The sequence below is a fragment of the Ruditapes philippinarum genome, unplaced genomic scaffold (assembly GCF_026571515.1).
Source record: "Ruditapes philippinarum isolate M1 unplaced genomic scaffold, ASM2657151v2 ctg1030_1_1_1_1, whole genome shotgun sequence".
Classification (NCBI taxonomy): domain Eukaryota; kingdom Metazoa; phylum Mollusca; class Bivalvia; order Venerida; family Veneridae; genus Ruditapes; species Ruditapes philippinarum.
In genome coordinates, this window is record NW_026864618.1 from 143,537 (window position 1) to 167,075 (window position 23,539).

Sequence of the window (23,539 nt, forward strand, 5' to 3'; positions counted from 1 at the left end):
TGGTGTTTTATATTTTTATTACTTTCATAATAATAAGATCTCCTCTTCAAATATGAGAGAATTACAATGTACATCAAATGTCATAATTTGCAAATGATGCCTTTATGTTTATGTGTTATCATTTAAAACATCATCACATAAGCTAAAGTCTAATCCAATAAAGCAGGACCCCAAATTTCGCCACCGTAGTGAGCGAAACATTTATATATATATTAAAATGAAAATCATTTACAATCAAAAGGGCTCTATGATTCAGGTACCTATATACAACATTACGGGAGGAAAGAGAGTAATTTGTTTATAATATAATTTCTATTATCTAATTCGAAAACTTCTACGAACAAATATGCACCCAATTCGATAATGAAACGTGTATAACACAAAGATGACTGGAATGTCTTAAACTACTATACATATGATGTATTATTCTAACTTGATTGATAAGTGAATACAATGAAGGACAGTTTCTCATGGGAAAATTGCACAATCATTCATATTAAAAATTAACCTTTCGATACTGAACAGTAGTTGTTGTTTTTTTAGTAGTATAAATTTAGGAATTAGAAACCACAGTTTTGTTTTGCAAATACTTAAAAGTTTCAGCTTATCTTTATGGACACACCATTAAAAAAACTTGTCAAAATATATATCAAGCTTCTGATATTATTATTCAAAATTCTATGAAAATTAAGTGTTTACTACATGTTTGGTCATTAGCTGCCAACTGTATATCAAAGTATTTTAGACCTAAACAAAAAGACGATGACTTAATTATCAAATACATTTCACAAGCTCATTCTTACGCCCTCATTGATAAACATACTCAAGTTTTGTCTAAATTAGCTAATTCTGAATATTTGCTACACAAACTTGAATGTTATGAACAAAACAAAACATAAACATGTGACACAGACAAGTTGGCCGCAGATGGCTCTTTAATGAGTGCACCAATTTTGTGATGACAAAAAATGCTTTTTGAATACAGGCAGATAATTTTGAAAAAAATATTAAACACCAATTTCGACAAGATGATAAATCTATATATATTCATAAATCTTGAACATGTCCACAAAAACTTTCAACAATAATGTTCCCATACATGCATTTTCCTCTTATCTTTCCTACGTAGATGACATTTTTTTCTTTAAAACAAGTAAATCTCTTCTATTTATCTGAAATAAGCCTTTTTTTAAAAACTGTTTTATTCTCCTTTGCATTCAGTCGTCAACACTGTGTACTGATTTTTTACAGATCCTCGTTATATACAATATATACATATGTACACTAATACAGAAATAAAATTCTTAATAAATAACTTCAACAGCAAATTTACATAAATACATGTTCACAATCATTTGCATTTCATACACATTTAGAATATGTAAACACTCCAAACACGCTCAGAATACTATCAGTTACATATACTGTCAAACATTCATAAAATACTGTAGAACACAGTGTACTAAACCATGTGAATCTGTCATTCTTACAGAAAGAGTTCAATAATAAAGATTGGTGATAGATTTACTTAAGTATATTATCAAACTAATATACACAGTTGCAGGATTTCAAACAAGTAAAATACTGCAATTCTCACAAGATTTTAACAGTGATTCAATCCCCTCTCTTCTACATATCATATATAATTGTATAGGCTCGATTGCATTGCTCAAATTCCCCATCAGGACCTTCAACGTGACATCACTCTGTATATTCAGGTGACAATAGATATATACAATTAATAATTCAATGTTGTTAAAAGCAATACACTGAGTGGATATGACAGATATGAATATTCCCAGAGCAAAATGCTCTTCAATTTTAAATTAATTATACAGAATGTGCCACCAGATTTAATTACAAATAATGTTTTATTAAGTGAAATCTTGTCCCATAATAAAGCCAAATACACAAGGTATTTATCATAAACATGAAAACTATTTTGGTGTGATTAACTATGGAATCTATAGACCCATAGTTATTGTAATTACGTAGCTATTCCTAATACTTAATTCAGTGCAACCAAAGCTTAATGAAAATAGATAAAATTCTAACTGCAATAAGTAATTCTGTGTATAAGATAACACTGGTGTACACTAAATGCTATCTGATTTCCCATGTCTTTAAAAATAATGAGCAATAATTATTTTCTTGCACAACTTACTTGAAATATTTTTTTTTAAATATCACCTTATAATGTTAAAAGACAAGAGACAGAGATTATCCTACCTTTTCGGAACAAATCAATTTAGTTCAAAATGATAAAATTTTCTTAATACTTTTTTTTTTTCAATGTGTGTCCACAAAACTACTACAAGCTTTTCATATTTATTACTCTTACACAAGCAAAACTATGATATAAATCCTTTAACTGGTTCCCTTAGCTATTCACCAACTACTTAACATTAACAGAACAAATCTATGACTGGTCGAAACTAAAAAACAAAACAAAAACAAAACAACTGGGAACCATAATTAAACGAAGGTGATGCTACTGAGATACATGAATTGATAAAATGAAGAACTGCTAACATGTGCAGTTTTTTTTAAGTAATAAACACCAGCCTAGCGTCCATTTGTTGTCATTGTTTTACAATGTCTGGGTATGCTAGGTCTTTCTCCCACAGTTTGTTTTTTAATCTACCTATCACCCTTTACGGCATGTTTTAAGTCTTGTAACAGTTGTCTTTTATCACAATAAGATATGCACATTGAATTAATCTATTTTCACTGTAGAATAGATCTTCCTCACAAATGCACTTGTACCCTGGTAGCCAAGAGTTCCTGTAAAGAAAGAAGATATATTGAAAGGATATCTTTAAAATATAATTTTAAACCAAATATGTTTTCAAGAAATAAAAATATTCCAATTTTCCTTAGTACAAATATTTAGACCTATATGTTGTTAAAGGATAATAAATTTCTCAATAAATGCTTGAAACATCAAAACACAACCAATCATCAGTTACTCATTCAATTTCACACCTAACAAAAGGATCTGAAAAACTGGCCACAAAAACTTTGTACAAATTATATTGCAACCAGCTTTACTGATGCAGGACAACAACTTATGCCCCTCCCCCACCACCTGTCCCCAATCCTAAACATGATGATATTAGACACCAGTGGGCAGCTGAACAGGAACACCCAGCATTCAAGCCAGCTGGGCAGTTTTCTCATAGAAAAGAAGTTAATAGGATTTGAACATACTGTTGTGAAGGCTATCAAAAGTCAAGGAAATCAAAGTAACTACTAAGTCCCAGATGTTCCCTAAAAATCAAAATATTTGTGATACTTGTCAAACTGTAAAATGTATAAACTTACCACACATGATACCCAAGGCTAAACTGAATAAGGCCATGTATCCAAAGTAAAACATCGTCTGGAACAAGCCATACATTCTACAAGAACAAAATAAATCATGTTTATGATATAATAACAGAAATAGAAAGTTCCTCTGTTTCTCAAAAATAAGTTGTAAATTAATATTTCTGGCAGCTGTATGGATGAATAATCATCAGAAAATGAACTTCAGATAAAATCTTAGTATACATAGTTTTTGTTTAGTTTTAAGTCAGAACAACATTGTCAAGGTCATTTATGGCAAGATTAGAACCACTGACATTCTATAAGCTTGCTGGATTGCTTCAACACATGAAAGAAATCGGAAGTTCCTGGCAGGATTGAGGAGCAAGGTTCAAAGTCAACAACCTTAACCACTCAGCTACAGACACCCTCAGGCACAAATTGGCAAGCGCCTTTTGTAAACTAGCTAAACAATCCATAGAAATTGTTAAGATACAACAGTTGTGGGAGGCAAGTGATGAAGAAAACAACCTAAAAACATTCAGCCACAGAGGCTATATAGTACTCATGTATAACTAACCATAAAACTAGAAAAGTGTCCACGATGCCCCCATATTCTACTGTTTTGTCAGTATGTTAGAACAGACATTGTAATGGGCAAGGGTACAGCTATATACCGCCCTTCCCCACCCCTAAAGTAAACAGCTAAACAGCTTAATATCTGACAGATGATAATACTTACTTAGTTTTAAAGAAGAAGTAGTAAAATGAGTAGAGATACACATAACCAGCTGTGGATGCTGCCGACAAGAAACTCGTCCACTGCCTGAAATATACACAGTAATACATGATAGGGGTGTAACAATAGGGCAAAAACGGTATTGCAATATATTGCCATTTTGCCAAAGCGTATTGCAATATATTGCAATACGTAATGTCGGGTATATGTTTTGATGTTAAGATGGAGTAACATTATATATTATTATTATTATTATTATTATTATCATATGTATATATTATTAGTAGAAACTTAATAAAAATGTAAGGAACAAGAGCTGTCGGTAGGACAGCAACGCTCGACTATTCTTCGTGCATGATAGTAAAAAAAATGCCTGATACAGTAACCTCCTCCTGTTTACAGGTTGGGGTCATGATGGTGAACAAGTGTGCAAAGTTTCAAAGCCATATGTCTATGGACTTTGAAAATATTTGAACAATTACAAAAACTTTAACGTAAATTCTAAGTCGAAAAAGGGGCATAATTCTGTCAAAATGCTTGATAGAGTTACCTCCTCCTGTCTACAGGTTGGGGTCATGATGGTGAACAAGTGTGCAAAGTTTCAAAGTCATATGTCAATGGACTTTGAAAATATTTGAAGTATTACAAAAACTTGAACATACATTCTAAGTCGAAAAAGGGGCATAATTCTGTCAAAATGCTTGATAGAGTTACCCTCTCCTGTCTACAGGTTGGGGTCATGATGGTGAACAAGTGTGCAAAGTTTCAAAGCCATATGTCAATGGACTTTGAAAATATTTGAACTATTACAAAAACTTTAACATAAGTGGTTACGCCGACGCCGACGCTCGGGTGACTGCAATAGCTCTACTTATTCTTATCGAATAGTCGAGCTAATAAATGGAAAGTAAAGTGTCACACAATTTGATAAACAAAACTAGTCGCGCGTGACCTTTCACACCTGGGCCGCTTATGTAAATTATGTAGCCATTTAATTACTTTTAAGTGTACTAGTTGTCGGATATTTTTATCTTAAGTTTACGCCAATAAAATTCACCAATAAAAGATTTTATGCGAAATTTGTACAAAATTAGAAGGCGATTAATTGAAAATTATGATTTTTATAAAATACCGGTTTTCCAAAAATCGTACCATGGTACCAAATTTATTTTTTCATATTGCAATATATTGGTATACGGGTAAACCGTTACACCTTTAATACATGACCAATACACCAGAACCTATGTAAAGTCCATGCACCATCAATAAACAAATTTTTGACACACATTCTTAGGTTAGTGTGTATCATTAAGGGCATGTATGTATTCAATAGCCTATAACTAATTCAGAAATACGTTCAGGAAATGTAAAAATATTCAAAATCAAGGTAAAATTTTAAATATTGCACAAATACTATCAAATTCACTCCTTTTTATCACCAAATCCTACTCTTGTTACTTACTAAGTAATGGTAATTTCTGCATATTTTCACATATCAAAGTTCATTTCTGTGGGAAGTAAGAGCCTAAGACTAGATTTACCACTTTGTACACTTGACAACAAATTTTCTCATTGGAATATTTTTTCAATTTTCATAAAGATTAACACATATCTTGAGGTGTGTTGCTTTAAGACAAGATAAGACTTACCAGCGATAGTCTTCTGCATTGAGCAGAAAGTATGTACAGACAATTGTGACACATACTGTAACAACGGCTAAGATAAGGAATACAAGGAGCATAAAACCATACACATAGTAGATCTTGTATGCCCAGAATGATGTGAAGATGAAATACCTACAAGTATAATACATAACATGAAACAAGATTAATTCCCTCAAAGCTATACTAATATTGTTACAATTGAATTTATTGTAGCAATACTGGTAGATGAAGTCCTAGTGTGACTTTCCACCTTTAATAAGTTGAGGACAACCTCGGTTGCCCCTCCGTGCATTATTTCAGGTGTTTGGAGTAGAAATCTGTAAGCAAGCTGAATAGTTTCTACACATGAAATAATCAAAGTCCCTGGCAGGGTTCAAACCCAAAGGGCAAATTATCTCAAGTCAGCAACCTTTAAATTCAGCATTTAGAGCCCCTGGAATCTGATTTAACACAACTTCTTAATATCATATGGATCTTGAATCAAAAACATAGCAATCCATAAACATTTTGTATTCATTTAACCAAATTTGTGCCTCAAACAATTTTGGTAAATATTTTATGTTGTTGCATGGTCATATGAACACTTATTTATAACGATATTAATATCATACATGTGAAGTGACTAAATACTGCACATTTTTTTCAAATTTATGATGCATTAATTGCTTTGAGATCATCAGGATATTGTAGAAGTAGTAGGTATTTATTAACTTACATTTCAATGAAGATAGAGCCAAAGGGTAAAACACCGCCTAGCACAATGATAACACTTGGTTCCATAAACCTGTAAAATATAAAATAACAAATATGACTATTGTTGACAAAAAACCTAAAGTTAACAAAATTAATTTCAACTTTTATCAAATAAATGACATTTATTCATAAATACTTACATTGTTTCCATTATAGCCATGATGCATTATTAAACAGTGAAGTTTGCATGTAAAGACTCAATCAAACCGAGTCTGCAATTTTCATATAAGTTTGCTGTTTCTTTATGCTTCCGAGGGATCACTTTTTTCCCCCCAGATATTTAATATATTTATTTATATATATTTTCAATTTATTCATAATAAGATACATGTGGGAAAATTGAAAAATAACAGAACCCAGGCTGCAGAACAATAAAATTTCCACACAAACAGTTAAACAGACCCAGTTAAACCAGTGATGTATGCATTACAATGCCAACCGAATAAACTCACCATTTTTTCTCCGGTATAGGACGTGGGACAGCATTTATTCTACATGGATAATCTGGTTGACCGGACAAGTTACGCCCCAGCACCGTACCAACAAGATTCAACGGCAATATCACAAATATACATATACACGTTACTGCTACCTGAAAAAATAATTACAACATAAACCATTAGTTCTTTATAACTTTTAAATAAGCAAAACAAGATATATATATTAAACTCATGTAGTAAATGTTATCTGTAATCTATAATCATCCATGTGTGACATCTTACATTCATGAGATTTTAAGATAAAACAAGCAATTATCATAGTATTGCAAGCAATCCATAAGTCCCCTACCGGTAAGAGCCCAAGCAACATTCTGAAGGGCCATTGTCCATTCACTTAAGTTCCTATTTTAAGTAAATTTGTTAAAAAAGTTATTTAAAAGTAATCACAGGAAACAGTTTTTATGTACAGACAGACAGACTGAAGGACACTCTAAAGTTATTTTTTAAACATCCCTGTTATCAAAATATAACATTTTTAAAATCCTATCATGATTGAAGAAGTTGGAGTAAAAATAACCAATTTCTCAAAAAAAAGTCTAAGTTCAAAAGGGGCATAATTCTGGTAATAGTCTTGCTAGAGTATTGAACACTCACAAATGTTGAGTGATGATAAGAAACCTTTATATGAAGTTTGAAGAAGATACATTCAAAAAAAGAAGTTATTAAAAAAAAAAAAAAAAAAAAAAAATGTTTTTTTTTTCATGAAAATTTTAAGTTCAAGGGAGGTAATTCTGATAAATTTTGTGCTAGAAATGTAAACCTTGTCACATATAATGTGGTTGATGACAAGCAACTTATATTTAAAGTTTGAAGAAAATACCTTAAGAAATAAAGAACTTATAGTGAAAAAACTTTAAAAAAAACTAGAATCAGAAATCTTGAAATTCAGTCTATTTGTTGCCATAGCAACCAGAATTTTCAACATAGGAAGATAAGAAAAGGATGTGCATAATTTCCATACTGCCATCTACCCATATGTCAAGTTTCATAAACATATTTTCAGTACTTTTTGTGTTATCACTGGATCCAGGTTATGTGTAAAATTTGCCATATTTTCAGTCTATTTGTTGCCATAGCAACCAGAATTTTCAACATAGGAAGAAAAGAAAAAGATGTGCATAATCTCCATACTGCCATCTATCCATATATCAAGTTTCATAAAAATATTTTCAGTACTTTTTGCGTTATCGCGGGATCCAGGTTATGTGTAAAATTTGCCATATTTTCAGTCTATTTGTTGCCATAGCAACCAGAATTTTCAACATAGGAACAAAAGAAAAAGACGTGCATAATCTCCATACTGCCATCTATCCATATATCAAGTTTCATTAAAATATTTTCAGTACTTTTTGCGTTATCGCGGGATCCAGTTTTGTGGACGGACGGACTGACGGACGGACAGACGGACAGACAGACGGACGGAGGGTAAACCTAAAGTCCCCTCCGGTAAACCGGTAGGGGACTAATAATACATTACTTGCCCCATAATTCGCACATACTTGAGGAGAGTCACTATTTGACTAGGTATTAAATTATTAATGATAAGATCCTGTAACACAATTTTTTCATGGTTTTATTTCATAAATATGATGCTCAAATTAAGATTTGACAATATTGTAAGTTCAAATAAGCATTACTTATAAAGATATTACCCAATTTAACATTTCATGTAAATAAAGGACTTTATTTTCTATAAATTCTAAGTCAAATTTTCCAATAAGAATTGAATGCATGTAATTTATTGATTAAATATAATGTGCACAAATATCTGCAGTACAAATTTTACATATTCTTTGAAATTTGAAAATTGTTTTATTTGCATAATTATATACATATATAATTTTTGCAAGTGTGGTATACACACAGTAGGAATATCAATCACAAAACATACAGGATCTTTAAACTGGCTATGCAAGTAAGTTTGTATAGAGAAATTTCTACAAAATTGTTAAATACAATCAATTTCAAAATTAGGCCAGGGCTTTTCTAATCAGGAAAACTATCTTAATTCAATGTAACAAGCAAATTGACCTATTTTCATAATGACACAATCTTTCATAATGTTTACATAATTTAATCTAAACATAATGCATGATTTTAGACTTCATTTTCATGTTCTGTTAATATTTGAAATATAAGCTTGCACACTGGGATTGGAGTGGGGAGGATATTACATAAGTCATCTAGCAAGGATAATTTACACCATTAATCCCTACCCTCTGTCAACCAAATTATAAAACATTCCTCCCTTCTGTTCACCCAATTACAAACCAATTGCAAAACTTTAAGTCCTCCCTGCTGTCAACCCAATTATAAAATATTAAGCCCCAGTCTCTGTCCACCCAATTATAAACTTAGAGCCTTCCCCTCTGTCCTCCCAATTATAAAGCTTTAAGTATAATTACCATAGTTCCAAAAGGTATAGCTCTGGAAGCATGATAGTAGATGGCTATAAAGTTGATAAAGAATGCTGTACCACAAACCAATGATGGCAATAAAAAGGCACTCATTAACATTTGTTTAATCCAAACTTTACCTGTAAAACAAAACATTTATCTTAACAATTGACTGCTATCAATAACCTGATAAATTTGTTAGTGAAAACAAAGTTAAAGTATAATATGCGAGGGCTTTTTAGTCACTTGTTCCAGCTTAAGATACTCTCCAAATTGTACAAAAAGTATACTTTTATAAACAATTAACTGTAAAGCCAACTTTGCTATTTTAATTACATTGATGACACATGCAGCTTTCACCTTGCAATTAGAATTATGAAAATTTTCAACTTTATCATTTACAAGCGCATCACAAATTAAACCACAGCTATATACTTTTAAAATGTACTCACCTCCCATTCTAGCATACAGACTTCCACCGAAATAACCATTTACAGGTGATGTTGCAGCATATACAAATATAGCTGTACTTAATAATGACCCACGTCTAAAATGATACAATAAACACCATTATAGTAGTTATGGTAATGTCTTTTTGGCTGGGCACCAACTTTTATTTTCATTTATTTTCAATAGTGTTACACAAACTATATATTTTTGCATTAAAACTAATCAGACAAACAAAACTAGCTTTTAATGAAACTAGAAATGTGTCCATAGGACACGGGTGCCCCAACCGCGACACTGTTCTGTCAATCTTTTTACTAAGTCCAGGGAAATAACTCTACAAATACTGGATAAATGCACAAGCCAAACCCCAGGTGCAAATCTAAAATATGCTGAGCAACCTGCCCATAAGGTTTATTGACTATGTCAAATCCTTTTTGAGAAACTTGCGACACAAGTTGAAAATTGCAAAAATTTTCTACGTGAAGGGCAATAACTCTAAAAATACTAAATAAATCCAGACGAAAATACCTGGTGCACAACTGCACATGCTGATCAATATTCCTGTAAAGTTACATGACTGTAGGTCAAATACTGTTTGAGTTATGTGTGACACATGTTGAAAATTGCCAAATTTTACTAAGTCAAGGGCAATAACTCTGAAAATACTAAAAATATCCAGATGAAAATACCCAGGTGCACAACTACACATGCTGATCAACATTCCTGTAAAGTTTCATGACTCTAGGTCAAATACTTTTTGAGTTATGTGCGACACAAGTTAAAAATTGCAAAATTTTACTAAGTCAAGGGCAATAACTCTAAAAATACTAAAAATATGCACACGAAAATACCCAGGTGCACAACTACACATGCTGATCAACATTCCTGTAAAGTTTCATGACTCTAGGTCAAATACTTTATGAGTTACATGCGACACAAGTTGAAAATTGCAAAATTTTACTAAGTCAAGGGCAATAACTCTGAAAATACTAAAAATATCCAGACGAAAATACCCAGGTGCACAACTACACATGCTGATCAACATTCCTGTAAAGTTTCATGACTGTAGGTCAAATACTTTTGGAGTTACATGCGACACAAGTTGAAAATTGCAAAATTTTACTAAGTCAAGGGCAATAACTCTGAAAATACTAAAAATATCCCGACCAAAATACCCAGGTGCACAACTACACATGCTGATCAACATTCCTGTAAAGTTTCATGACTCTAGGTCAAATACTTTTTGAGTTACATGCGACACAAAAGTGAACGGACGGAAGGACGGACGGACGGACGGACAAGGGTAAATCTAAATGCCCGCCACTAACGTGGGGGCACAAAAAATATGGAACTAAAATTCTATAGTCCACTCAGGTATGTCATATACATTTAAGAATCTTAGATAAAAGTGAACATTTAAGATGAAGCATAATACTTCATATTTTCATCCAAGTTTAAATTAAATTAAGAGTCTTAAATAAAATATTAATTTAATGGTATTTTCCTAATTTACTTACTCTGTGTAAAGTTCTCCCATAATAGCAAACAATATCACACAAAGGGAGACAAATGTTATATGGTACCCGGTTCCAATCAGAGCAGAGAACAACATAGGTTGAGTTGCAGGCCTGAACACATCTCCATGAACTTGTTTCCAGCCATACTCATCACCTAGATCTTTCTCCTGCAAGATAAAAGTATTTCACTATTATAATCAACACATCAAAAACATTTGAATACCAGTCCAATGAAAAGGGGTTCTATTACAGAACATCTCATTGTTATTTTGTTATTAAAAATTCAAAGAAGATTTCTATCTCAAATGTTGTCCAACAGGCTGTTCTGAATTTTGATGTAGTTAAGTGTTTACATTACCCCTTAAACTAAATGTTAAAGATTCTTTTAACTTTAAACGGACGAAACTTTAAAAATAAGTCTTAAACAATTATGATTTTTTCTTAATTATGATTTTTGTTATTTGTTATAATTTTTAAAGACAGATTATTTAATATAGGGCTGTTAAGTTGAGAAATAACTCATAAAAATGTCCAGCATCTCATCTCATCACTAATGTTTCACACAACAACTCCTTTAATACATATGCTATTATATTCATGGGAAAGGAAAATGTCAATTCAAATTTTTCCACACCAGGAAACACATTCAGTTATTCCTAAGCTATGTATTGAATTAACTACCATCTGTTCAGCTAGAGTGTGGCAATGTTTTGAACAAATTCTTAATGAGGAAAAACTAGTCAATGGCATAAAAATCAATCTTCGAGGAAAATTGTTCTTTCCCCGATAAACAACATCATTCTTACAAATACACCACTATCTCAATCAAACAAGACACTTTCATCAATATCAAGATTCATAATTTAATGTTAACCAATCAAACTCAAAGCAAAATAAACAAGATATGTTTGTAAAACATGTATGCCCCCTATCAGCAGCCAATTAGTCATGTTAAAGGTTATTATGCATGACTTCTGACCCAGTGATCAAACAATTAATAAGGGTTATCAAGTATCTACTATTCATGACCTTAACCTTTGACCCCTTGACCCAAAACTCAATAGGGGTCATCTGCTGGTCACGACCAATCACCATACAAAGTTTGAAGTTCCTAGGCCTAAGCGCTTTTAGTTAATTGATCGGAAACCGTTTTTACGTACAAGGTCAATGTGACCTTGACCTTTGACCCCTTGACCCCAAAATCAATAGGTCATCTGCTGGTCATGACCAATCACCATACCAAGTTTGAAGTTCCTAGGCCTAAGGGTTCTTAAGTTATTGATTGGAAAGCATTTTTACCTACAAGGTCAATGTGACCGTGCCCTTTGCCCCCTTAACCCCAATATCATATCTATAGGGGTCATCTGCTGGTCATGATCATTCACCATACCAAGTTTGAAGTTCCTAGGCCTAAGGGTTCTTTAGTTATTGATCGGAAACCGTTTTTACCTAAGAAGTCAATGTGACCTTGACCTTTGACCCCTTGACTCCAAAATCAATAGGGGTCATCTACTGATCATGACCAATCACCATATCAAGTTAAAAGTCCCTAGGCCTAAGGGTTTTTTCGTTATTAATCGGAAACCGTTTTTACCTAAAAGGTCAATGTGACCTTGACCTTTGACCCCTTAACCCAAAAATCAATAGAGGTCATCTGCTGGATATAACCAATCACCATACAAAGTTTGAAGTTCCTAGGCCTAAGGGTTCTATTGTTAATGATCAGAAACCGTTTTTACCTACAAGGTCAATGTGACCTTGACCTTTGACCCCTTGACCCCAAAATCAATAGGTCATCTGCTGGTCATGACCAATCACCATACCAAGTTTGAAGTTCCTAGGTCTAAGGGTTCTTTAGTTATTGATTGGATACCGTTTTTACCTACAAGGTCAATGTGACCTTGACCTTTAACCCCTTGACCCCAAAATCAATAGGGGTCATCTACTGGTCATGACCAATCACCATACCAAGTTTGAAGTTCCTAGGCCTTAAGGTTCTTTAGTTATTGATCGGAAACCGTTTTTGCTTACAAGGTCAATGTGACCTTGACCTTTGACCCCTTGACCCCAAAATCAATAGGGGTCATCTACTGATCATGACCAATCACCATACCAAGTTTGAAGATCCTAGGCCTTAAGGTTCTTTAGTTATTGATCAAAAAACCGTTTTTGCTTACAAGGTCAATGTGACCTTGACCTTTGACCCCTTGACCCCAAAATCAATAGGGGTCATCTACTGATCATGACCAATCACCATACCAAGTTTGAAGTTCCTAAGCCTTAAGGTTCTTTAGTTATTGATCAGAAACCGTTTTTGCTTACAAGGTCAATGTGACCTTGACCTTTGACCCCTTGACCCCAAAATCAATAGGGGTCATCTACTGATCATGAACAATCACCATACCAAGTTTGAAGTTCCTAGGCCTTAAGGTTCTTTAGTTATTGATCGGAAACCGTTTTTGCTTACAAGGTCAATGTGACCTTGACCTTTGACCCCTTGACCCCAAAATCAATAGGGGTCGTCTACTGATCATGACCAATCACCATACCAAGTTTGAAGTTCCTAGGCCTTAAGGTTCTTTAGTTATTGATCGGAAACCGTTTTTGCTTACAAGGTCAATGTGACCTTGACCTTTGACCCCTTGACCCCAAAATCAATAGGGGTCATCTACTAGTCATGACCAATCACCATACCAAGTTTGAAGTTCCTAGGCCTAAGGGTTCTTTAGTTATCACTCGGAAACCATTTGGTCTACGGACCGACGGACCGACAAGTGCAAAGAGTTTACTCTCTCTTATACCAAGAGTATCTCTTTCAAGAACAACGCATAGAGTATCATGATCAATGTCCGTGAAGCCCTCGGCATTCAATGCCTCAGACGTGCTTTTATCTATAGTCTCTAAACACAGTGCCGCAAGCTGCGGCTCATCAAATAACCGTGCCTGTGTGAGGAGCATAAAAGCATTATCACTATTTAAATTTCTCTTAAGAAAGTCAACACAAGCCTTTTCCAGCGCAGGCACGGCGTATTTCTTCGCTGTATACAACGTGGTCATCACAGTCTCCGGTCCTATATTGACCTCGTCAGCGTATAGAAATTTAAGTAACGCCAAAAAAGCAGCAGGCTCAACATCTGGTATTTCTACAATATCGTCTTTAGTAGCCATTTGCCCATTAAACTGGGCATCAAACACAGCCGACCCGACCGAAAGCACAAATTTATGAGCAGGTATAAGTTGATCGTTGGGTGGTTTGCCAACTCGAAACTGTATTCGAAATGGGGGCATAATAATGATCACCTAAAACCAATACATCCATATAATTTTTCTTTACTCACACGAGCCAGCACATGAAAGAACTATCAACGTTCTACAAACTTCCAAACATGAAACTAAAGAGGATTCAGAGAATTTTTGAGGTACAAGTGAGCAAATAATTCAACTCCGCAACCATAACTACTTGCCCATCTTTGCTATAAACTGAGACTGGAGTCCAAACTCTATAAAGACAAGAATATTTTTTCTTTATCAACTTACCATATCATCCATGTCATCTTCCTTGCTATATCTGGCATAATCTTTCCTCAATGTCCTCATCAAAATCATCGAGACCAAACCAACCAGGAATATAACCATCATAAATGAATTGAAAATACTGAACCAATGGATCTAAAATAGATAAAATGTTCATAACAGTTGATATATAACATACAGGTCAATGTTTCATTATGAAAACTGCCGACTTCAATTTTCATTTGAGAGACATAATTTTCAGAAGATGCAGTAAGCATTTATATGGCAACTTGACAGCTTTACTGGCTGAAGAAAAGAGCATGTGTAAAACATTTTAATTAATTTCAAAGATATTTGGATAACTTTATAGATTGAGAGGATTAAACACTAGTATTGGTATTTAAACCAAAAGCTTTGAAAACCTTATTAAACCTGTGTTTAGTTGACTGGATATAGCATCTTTACATACCTAGTTGGAATTTTTTTAAACAGTATCTCTTAATATATAAGAAACCACAAGGATTGTATTTCAGAACCATGTTTATATTAATGTTACTTGTTTATTTCACTGTTGCTGCCTGCAACTTTAATACCCATTATAAAATCATAATTATGTGTCCACGAGTCTTATAGATAAATAAAATTGTGCAACAAAATATTTTTACAGCATTTTAAATTACATTTTTATTATGTATCAATAAAGGATGCAGTGAAGAAAACATTATCTATTTAAACAGGGAAAATATTATAAAGTACAGTTAAAATTTAACTTGATGTGCTGTCAAGCTTGAAAACTGTTAAATATAGCGTAAGCCATAGCTTTAACTTCACAATTCTGTGTAAATAGAAGGGATGTAAATATTTTGTGACAAAATAACGAATAATTATTCTGTTCAATTTATTTAAAGGAGATTATTTCCTTTCTTTTTAGAAATGTTATTTAATACAGACTCAATTCTAAAGGAGCATATATTTCACAGCTGAAAAAATTTGAAACCTATTTTCAAATAAATTGAAAACTTATTTAACATTTTTGTTTGTTTGGTTGGTTTTAATCCTAATTTTATCACATATTTAGTCACATCTTTGTGGTTGGTTCACCTAACTGGCTTTCCTGGATTTCATCGCAAGTGATGGACAATTATCAGCAGTAAAAGACAAATGATCGTTAGATTTAATGTCCAAGATCAATTGTCATTAAGAAAATTAGCCCTGCCCAAAGATTGAACCTGCAAATCCTGAATTACAAACCCAATCCTCTTCCAATTGACCTAAGCTGGTAAACAACTTACAGATGACGGAAATTATATAATATACTAACCCTGTGTTGGAAGAAATTTGGGTCAAGATATTTGTCAAATCTGTCTTCAAACTTCACTTTGGATGGATGCCATTTCACCTGAAATTAACACATCTTTAATATTAACATAGACACAGCTAAAACATTTTTTTTTTGCTTTTAAATATTTACAGCAACATTTATTATGGCGAATCTTTCACTGTTTATGAACTATAAGACTTCTTTCTTTTGCCAACCATAAAATTTAATGTCATGTAATACCAATCTATAAGTATTATGCAGGTTATAATTTGGTCCAAACTACCTCGAAAATGTCAATTTACTTCAAATAGATCTGCCATTATCCATACAAACATTTTTATTCTTTCAAACATCACAAAATACAAAATTATTTTATATTTAATTCCTCACATCATCTCTTAAATTACTTTTGAGGACAAACATCAAAACCTTTCACAGCTTAAGTTTTGCCCTGCATTAAATATAGAACTGTACATCATAAGCTTGCGGGTTCCTAAGGGTTCTTCACAACACAAATATAAAATTGGGAAGCAAACTTAATATCTGATTCTGACAACTACACCTACATGCAGTCTATCCAGACTTTATACTGTCTGTCAAATTTCCTTTAACATTTAAATTCTTATATCTTACCTCGTAAGAGAAACCAATTTCTGCTCCAATTTCCAGCTTCACTTTATTGTCACTGGTCAAGTTAACATCTACAATCTGTTTACCATTAAAACCAATGTCAAACTTTTTATGTGTCCAGATAAAGAAGTCGTTGCCATCTTCACTGATCTCTCCAACAATACCTGAAAAATAAATCAAACACATTTCTTACAACATATATCAACTACATTGAATTAAAAGTGACATGCCTAGCAAACAATAGGGCAGCTTACAGTTTTGAGGACAGGTTAAAGTACCATCCACTCATTCTAGGGGCTCACTTGTGCATGCTAGTGCATACAAAGTTACTTTGGTAAGAACAATATAGTGATAAATCTTTAATGAACAGTATAATTTAGACTGTAACCTGCAAATTGGTACAAGATTTAAGATATGCAAATACTAGAGATATTGATTACAAGTATAAAACTCCTGCACATATGGCCTACACTATGCTGGCAAAAAAGTCAATGCCAAATCAGCCCCCCCCCCCCCCCCCCTTATAATTTCTTACATTTTGGCTTAAACTTGGAGCCTAATATATTAAAGGTCATATAAATGTATTATATTTCAGCTCAACAAGCAAGTATCATTTCAGGACACGACCCTCCTAGAAAATTCAAGCAAACTAATAAAAACACCATGTTCTGCTTTTACAACCAATCTTTAAACGTGTTTGGAAAACTGGAAAAATTGGGGATTGTTAAAAGGAGTTCCAACTTTTCAATAACTTATTAAATTAATCAATCATAAAGGCATTTGTTGCAAAAACATGTTGCAACAACCGCAGCAATTATACACAAACTAACAGTCTTAACATGATAGGGTTAATCAGTTCACTCATTGTCAGGATGCACATAAGAGTATAACATAAAATATTACACGATTACAGTAACAGATGGTATTGTTAAATATTGCAAGTCCTTTCAGTGCCATCTATAAATTTAAAGTACTTATTGAAAATTTTGCAAGCAGTTGGCATAGATGGCAGTATAATGAAATACAAACAAAAATTCCCGATAGAGATTAAACTCAAGTACAAAGGCATAGGCAACTTACCCCAAATAGGTAAATCATCAATGTACATCTGGTACCAGTAATGATTTTTCACTGCGTATACAAAGTTTTTGTATTTCTCTTCATCTAACTTCACCGAACAATACTTGGTTTGCTTTACATCACCTGAAAATGTTGCAAAGTTAATATTAATGTCCATGAATGTCCAACAAAACTTTGGTTTTGTCATCATTATTTAAGACAGTAATATATCATACAGTCTTGGTTATGCTTTAAGTCCGTCCAAGTCTAGGTCAAAACACAAATAAACAGCCTTTCCTAATCATTCAAAAGGTACTAGTTATATTTAATTTGAGATTTAGTAATGATAATGAATCAAAAATTAGCATTTAGGGCTGTCTTGAGTTTATAAATTTCAAACTTGATGGTAGTTTTAACAGAAAGCATATGCATATTCATTTTAGCAAAACATATACCACTCCTGATAACTGTCTTTTATCTCGGTCAAGGCAACCATGAAGACATCATAATTAAGTTCTCAAGATAAAATTGTGAAGCAGATTGTTACACTAACAGCTGTTGTCATAAGTTCTTTAGACATAACTTGCTTTCATGAATAAATCAATCAAAATCAGATACATGTGCTACCTGCATGTTTTTAAATCCAGTAGAATGTTGTTTTGACAACAATAACATCAATTGTACATAAATTACTATTCACAAAATGTTTCTTACATCAATAAATTTACCTTAAAAAATGCATAATTTAATGCCAGTTATATTAAAAAGAAGTTCAAGAATTGATTATATAATTTCACTTTCAGCAGACTTGAAATTATCCATTTAAAGTACACAACCTGTTTATGCTCATTTGTATTGGGCAATCTCACTAAAAAAAAACTTGTTTTCTGCAAATTAAAAGGCAGGAAATATATAACTTACTGCTGTAGTCAATATCCAAGCCACTGAATTCCAGTTCTGTACCCTGTATTGCTTCTCCCAAAGTCTCGTGGTAATGACTAATGCTCTCCTTGGGTCCAGGGCAAAATGGCAGTGAAAAATAAGAGTAGGTCTCCTGCCTGTTGTGGTAAGGTCCCACAGTGTTCATCCACAGCACCACCTCTTCAGCCTTTTCATACTGTAACAAACAAAAGTTGTGAATAATCTAAACTGAACAAAAGTTTTCAACAATGATTGTTTCCAATTTCATTACATATTCAACAAGATATGCATTATGATTAAGATTCTATTGCCCCAAAATATTATTAACTACTAGTCTATTTGCATCACCTGAATACAATGAAACTGACATCACATCAATACACAATACAAGTCATATGAAGCACTGACCAATATTTCTCACTATTACATTAGGTACTTACAAATGGCACAAATGTTTGTCTGCCAATGAAATATCTGTTTTGTTTAAATTTTCCCGAAATATTTACCATACAGTGCTTAACTCAACTGTATGTATCAAATTTATATGTTAAATGAGCCGATTTAATGGACTCTGCCTAATAACATAATGCACTTGATTTGAATGGGTGGGGCTAACTGTAAGTCTGTTATAGGTATTACACAGTTTTAAGAAACTAATTTTCTTGCTTCACTTTGTTTGCTCGAAAGTTAATTTCTTAAAACTCTGTATATAACCTATACATACAGATTAAAAATTTACAAGAAAATTGGCCAAATAACTTGGGAATTTCACTTGCTCTAATAAAATTTTTGTTTAATATGTTACAAGTCTAAAATATTAAAATAAATACAGGAAAAACATTTTAACCCGAGGCATCATTCAACATTTATCAAGTTAAATTTGCTTTATAAACATAGCTTTTCATTGAGGAAAAATCCTTTTATATCATATTGAACTATAACTGATATATGTTTCTGAAACGTACTGAAATCGCAATTGAAGGCAATGGTTGACAACTCTTGAGTTTTTTTCTTTCTTTTTTATTTTAGCTGGATTTTATATCGCACCAACAGAGTAGAGTTCATATGGCAGCCAAAAAACCTTTCTTTGTAGAGGCCGAATATAGACTGCTTCCCCAACCAAACTAGCCTCTTTCCCCCCCTAGTTTTGTCCTCAAAATTCCCTGGGCAGACTTTTGAAATTTCCCATAGAATTTAGAACGAAATTAAATGATGGTGTTGAATTAAGGTCTTAAGTAACCAACAACATTCTGTAAGCAAGCTGTGTAGCTTCATTACATTTAAAATCCAAAGTCCCTGGCAAGATTCTTACACAAGTTACTGCAGTTGGGGTACTGTATGTATTATTCTTGCATCTCAGACAGGATTATCTACCATTTACATGGTGCTAGAATTCTCTGTCTTACATCCCCCATGTAAGACAAGTCGCATGCTTTAAATGACGTCATTGATGTGCGCCTTTTTATGAATGAATCGCGTTCTTAGGATGACGTCATTTTTCCGTTATGAATGAAGTTGTATGTTCATACGCTACTATAAGAAAAAGTGCGTAATGAGAATATCAGTTTCCATAATTTCTGTTCCGAAAATAATTGACATGTAATATGCAAGAAAAAGAATCGAACACCGGCAATTGGTACGGACAGGAATATCTAGCTCTCGGGTAACTGTTTAGCGGAAACTCGGCAGAGCCTCGTTACCGCTGTAAACAGTTACCCTCGAGCTAGATATTCCGGTCTGTACCGGCAGCCGGTGTAAAGATTCTTATATTTTGTAATGCGAAGCTGCTTGAAGCATCATCCATGGATTTCAATTATATGGCAAAATATGTTTATTAATCTGACATGTGCATTTTAAACCTTTGTTGTTAGTCATGTTACTTTCGTAATTGATCCACCTTGAACAAACGGCCTGCAATTATGTGTGGGGCGGTCAATCAGTTTTTGCTATTGTGAAAAAAGATGCTCGATTCCATTGCTTAAGCCCAGCAAATTGGGTGGTTGCTTATTGACAAGGTCACTGTTAAAATACATTTATCACACAAGTTGTTGTCAACAATCTGTTCTTCAAGTCACAGAATTAATGACTACTGAAACACAGTTTAATAGAACAAAATCTCAACAAATAATAATAGAGTGCCTGAAGGCAAAAAGTAAACTTGTGCAATTTGTTGTGAAATAAATCTGCCTGGTACAATTATTAGCTGTTAAACAAAGCAATTCAAATTGAAATGCAATGAGTTTGGTGTTCACAAATTATACTGAAAATTAAATATACCACAGGGGGCCCACACAGTGTTTGGATGGTATATACTGCTTGATAGTGACCTTAAAATGAGATTTTAGTCATAACCTTATTATATGTATATAAATATAGACAAGGGGCATTACTCGCTAAATAGAGAATTTTCGATCACCCTCAAATTCATGCGAGATTTTCCACTAATTAAATAAAAAAAATCCAAAAACTATACTGCTTTGCATAGCTTATATAATCCACAATTGATAAACACTAACTCTATTTTGATTCCCTTAGCCCATTTTAAGAAATTTATTCAAAACCGTTAACTTCTGTCACAAAATTGCTTAGTCGTACGAGATGTCGCAACACCAAATTCCACGGGTAAAATATCAATTTTAAAAGGGGTAGGTACAAATAAACGCATGCAAACAATAACACAACATAGTTTCTATTACCTACCTGCGCAAATAGTCGTGAAGCGCTCTATATTAGTCTGTTTCGAACGAAATCTTCAAATCAGAGCAGAAATCTGCTTCGACGTAGACATCTTGGGGAAACCCCGGTCACGTGACTAGCAGGTGTATCGAGACCTTTCATTGGTTCGGTAGGAACTTTGTTTATAACGACAACCAATGAAAGGTCTCCATACACCATGACCAGAATTTCCAACATGTATTCGCCGAAGAAGATTTCTGCACTGATTTGAAGATTTCGTTCGAAACAGACTAATATAGAGCGCTTCACGACTATTTGCGCAGGTAGATAATAGAAACTATGTTGTGTTATTGTTTGCATGCGTTTATTTGTATCTACCCCTTTTAAAATTGATATTTTACCCGTGGAATTTGGTGTTGCGACATCTCGTACGACTAAGCAATTTTGTGACAGAAGTGAACGGTTTTGAATAAATTTCTTAAAATGGGCTAAGGGAATCAAAATAGAGTTAGTGTTTATCAATTGTGGATTATATAAGCTATGCAAAGCAGTATAGTTTTTGGATTTTTTTTATTTAATTAGTGGAAAATCTCGCATGAATTTGAGGGTGATCGAAAATTCTCTATTTAGCGAGTAATGCCCCTTGTCTATATTTATATACATATAATAAGGTTATGACTAAAATCTCATTTTAAGGTCACTATCAAGCAGTATATACCATCCAAACACTGTGTGGGCCCCCTGTGAAATATACTGTACAACTGAAAATAAACAAGACCTATCCGAAGTGAGAAGTGTCAATTCACAATTGTCAAAAGTGCAAAAATCAATTCATTAACAAACTACAAAAAAATTAAAGCATTCAAATCATGGCAAATGCAAAATATATCTAACGAATGTATGATTAAACTGTAATGTATAGGTGTATATAACAAATAATTGATTTTATAGATAGAAATACAAAGAATTGACAGGTTTGTTGACGTTGTCAAAATACCATAAAACTACTTACAATATGATTGTGTTCGTCCGTTCGTGCCACTTCTGCCGAAAACAGAACTATGATACATAAAGCTAAGACTTTCATCTTTAAATATAAAATGTCTGAACAAAAATTATAGATATTTAACGCCGATGGAGCTGGATATATTATCACTATGCTTCGTTGATAGCAAGAAAATGGTAGCCCTCCATTAGCCACGTCAGAATGCAGGGGCGATAACAACAAAAATAACTTAGCTATTGACACGTACGTGTTTTGCATGGTACAGCGATCTACGTGAAACCTGGCCCCGCGTTCGCAAAGATCTACTGTAGTAAAAGTTATTTGTTACAAAAAGAATCTCAATAAAAATAATACGTGAAAACCCTTTAAAAATTATTAATTATAAAATTATCTTGAGAAACCGTCGATCTATTTCGTTTTGTCCAAACGATGTACAAGAAGCTTTATTTTAAGTCAGTTTTCAAATTATACTGGTATACAGTATATAAAAGAATTAGCTAATAAGCTATTTACCGATAATAATTAAGAAATACCATAAAACATAATAACTAACATAACTTATAACAAATCTGAAAAGTAAAATACATTAAATAATAATGCTATGTACATAGATCTAGTAGCTTAGGCATGAATCAGTAAATTTTAAGAAAAAATAATACTGTATGCAATAAGATGACAGTTAATGACATGTACTGCCATATATCATAGGGAACTAAGATCTTAAAGGTAATAAAACTACTATAACATAAATGGAAGTGACAATTTGATTGTGGTAAAATACATGAAGCAAAAGGGAAAAATTTAATATGAGTTAGGTAACAGCTAAAGTATATTTACAGTACTAAATGATTTTAAATTACATAATATTAACATAATACTTATTAAGCATTTATTGTTATAATATTCATAGCCATATCAAATCGTATATTATACAAACATATATTGGGCAAGTACATGGTTACCAAAGAATTTTAAGTATTTTGTAAAAATATCTCTTACATTTCATCAATTTCTGTAATAATTAAGGTGAATATAATGTTATGTTAATTAACTTAAGTAAAAACTTCATGAAAAAAAGGAAATAGATA

The 23,539-nt window shown here is 32.9% G+C and overlaps 2 protein-coding genes across 2 annotated transcripts; both read right to left on the reverse strand.

Annotated features, from left to right (window-relative positions):
* LOC132726275 (transmembrane 9 superfamily member 3-like) lies at positions 1–22,672 on the reverse strand. Its single transcript, XM_060711575.1, has 15 exons — positions 22,458–22,672; positions 18,770–18,965; positions 17,870–17,992; positions 16,793–16,953; positions 16,160–16,237; positions 14,863–14,994; positions 11,326–11,492; positions 9,811–9,905; positions 9,368–9,498; positions 6,915–7,054; positions 6,425–6,493; positions 5,695–5,841; positions 4,049–4,132; positions 3,325–3,401; positions 1–2,784 (listed from the first exon to the last, which is right to left on the reverse strand). Exons 1-15 carry the CDS (start codon positions 22,530–22,532, stop codon positions 2,717–2,719), a joined length of 1,743 nt encoding a protein of 580 aa, XP_060567558.1. The 5' UTR covers positions 22,533–22,672; the 3' UTR covers positions 1–2,716.
* LOC132726271 (BTB/POZ domain-containing protein 2-like) lies at positions 11,865–14,613 on the reverse strand. Its single transcript, XM_060711562.1, has 2 exons — positions 14,098–14,613; positions 11,865–11,897 (listed from the first exon to the last, which is right to left on the reverse strand). Exons 1-2 carry the CDS (start codon positions 14,611–14,613, stop codon positions 11,865–11,867), a joined length of 549 nt encoding a protein of 182 aa, XP_060567545.1.
* Positions 22,673–23,539: the final 867 nt, after the last annotated feature.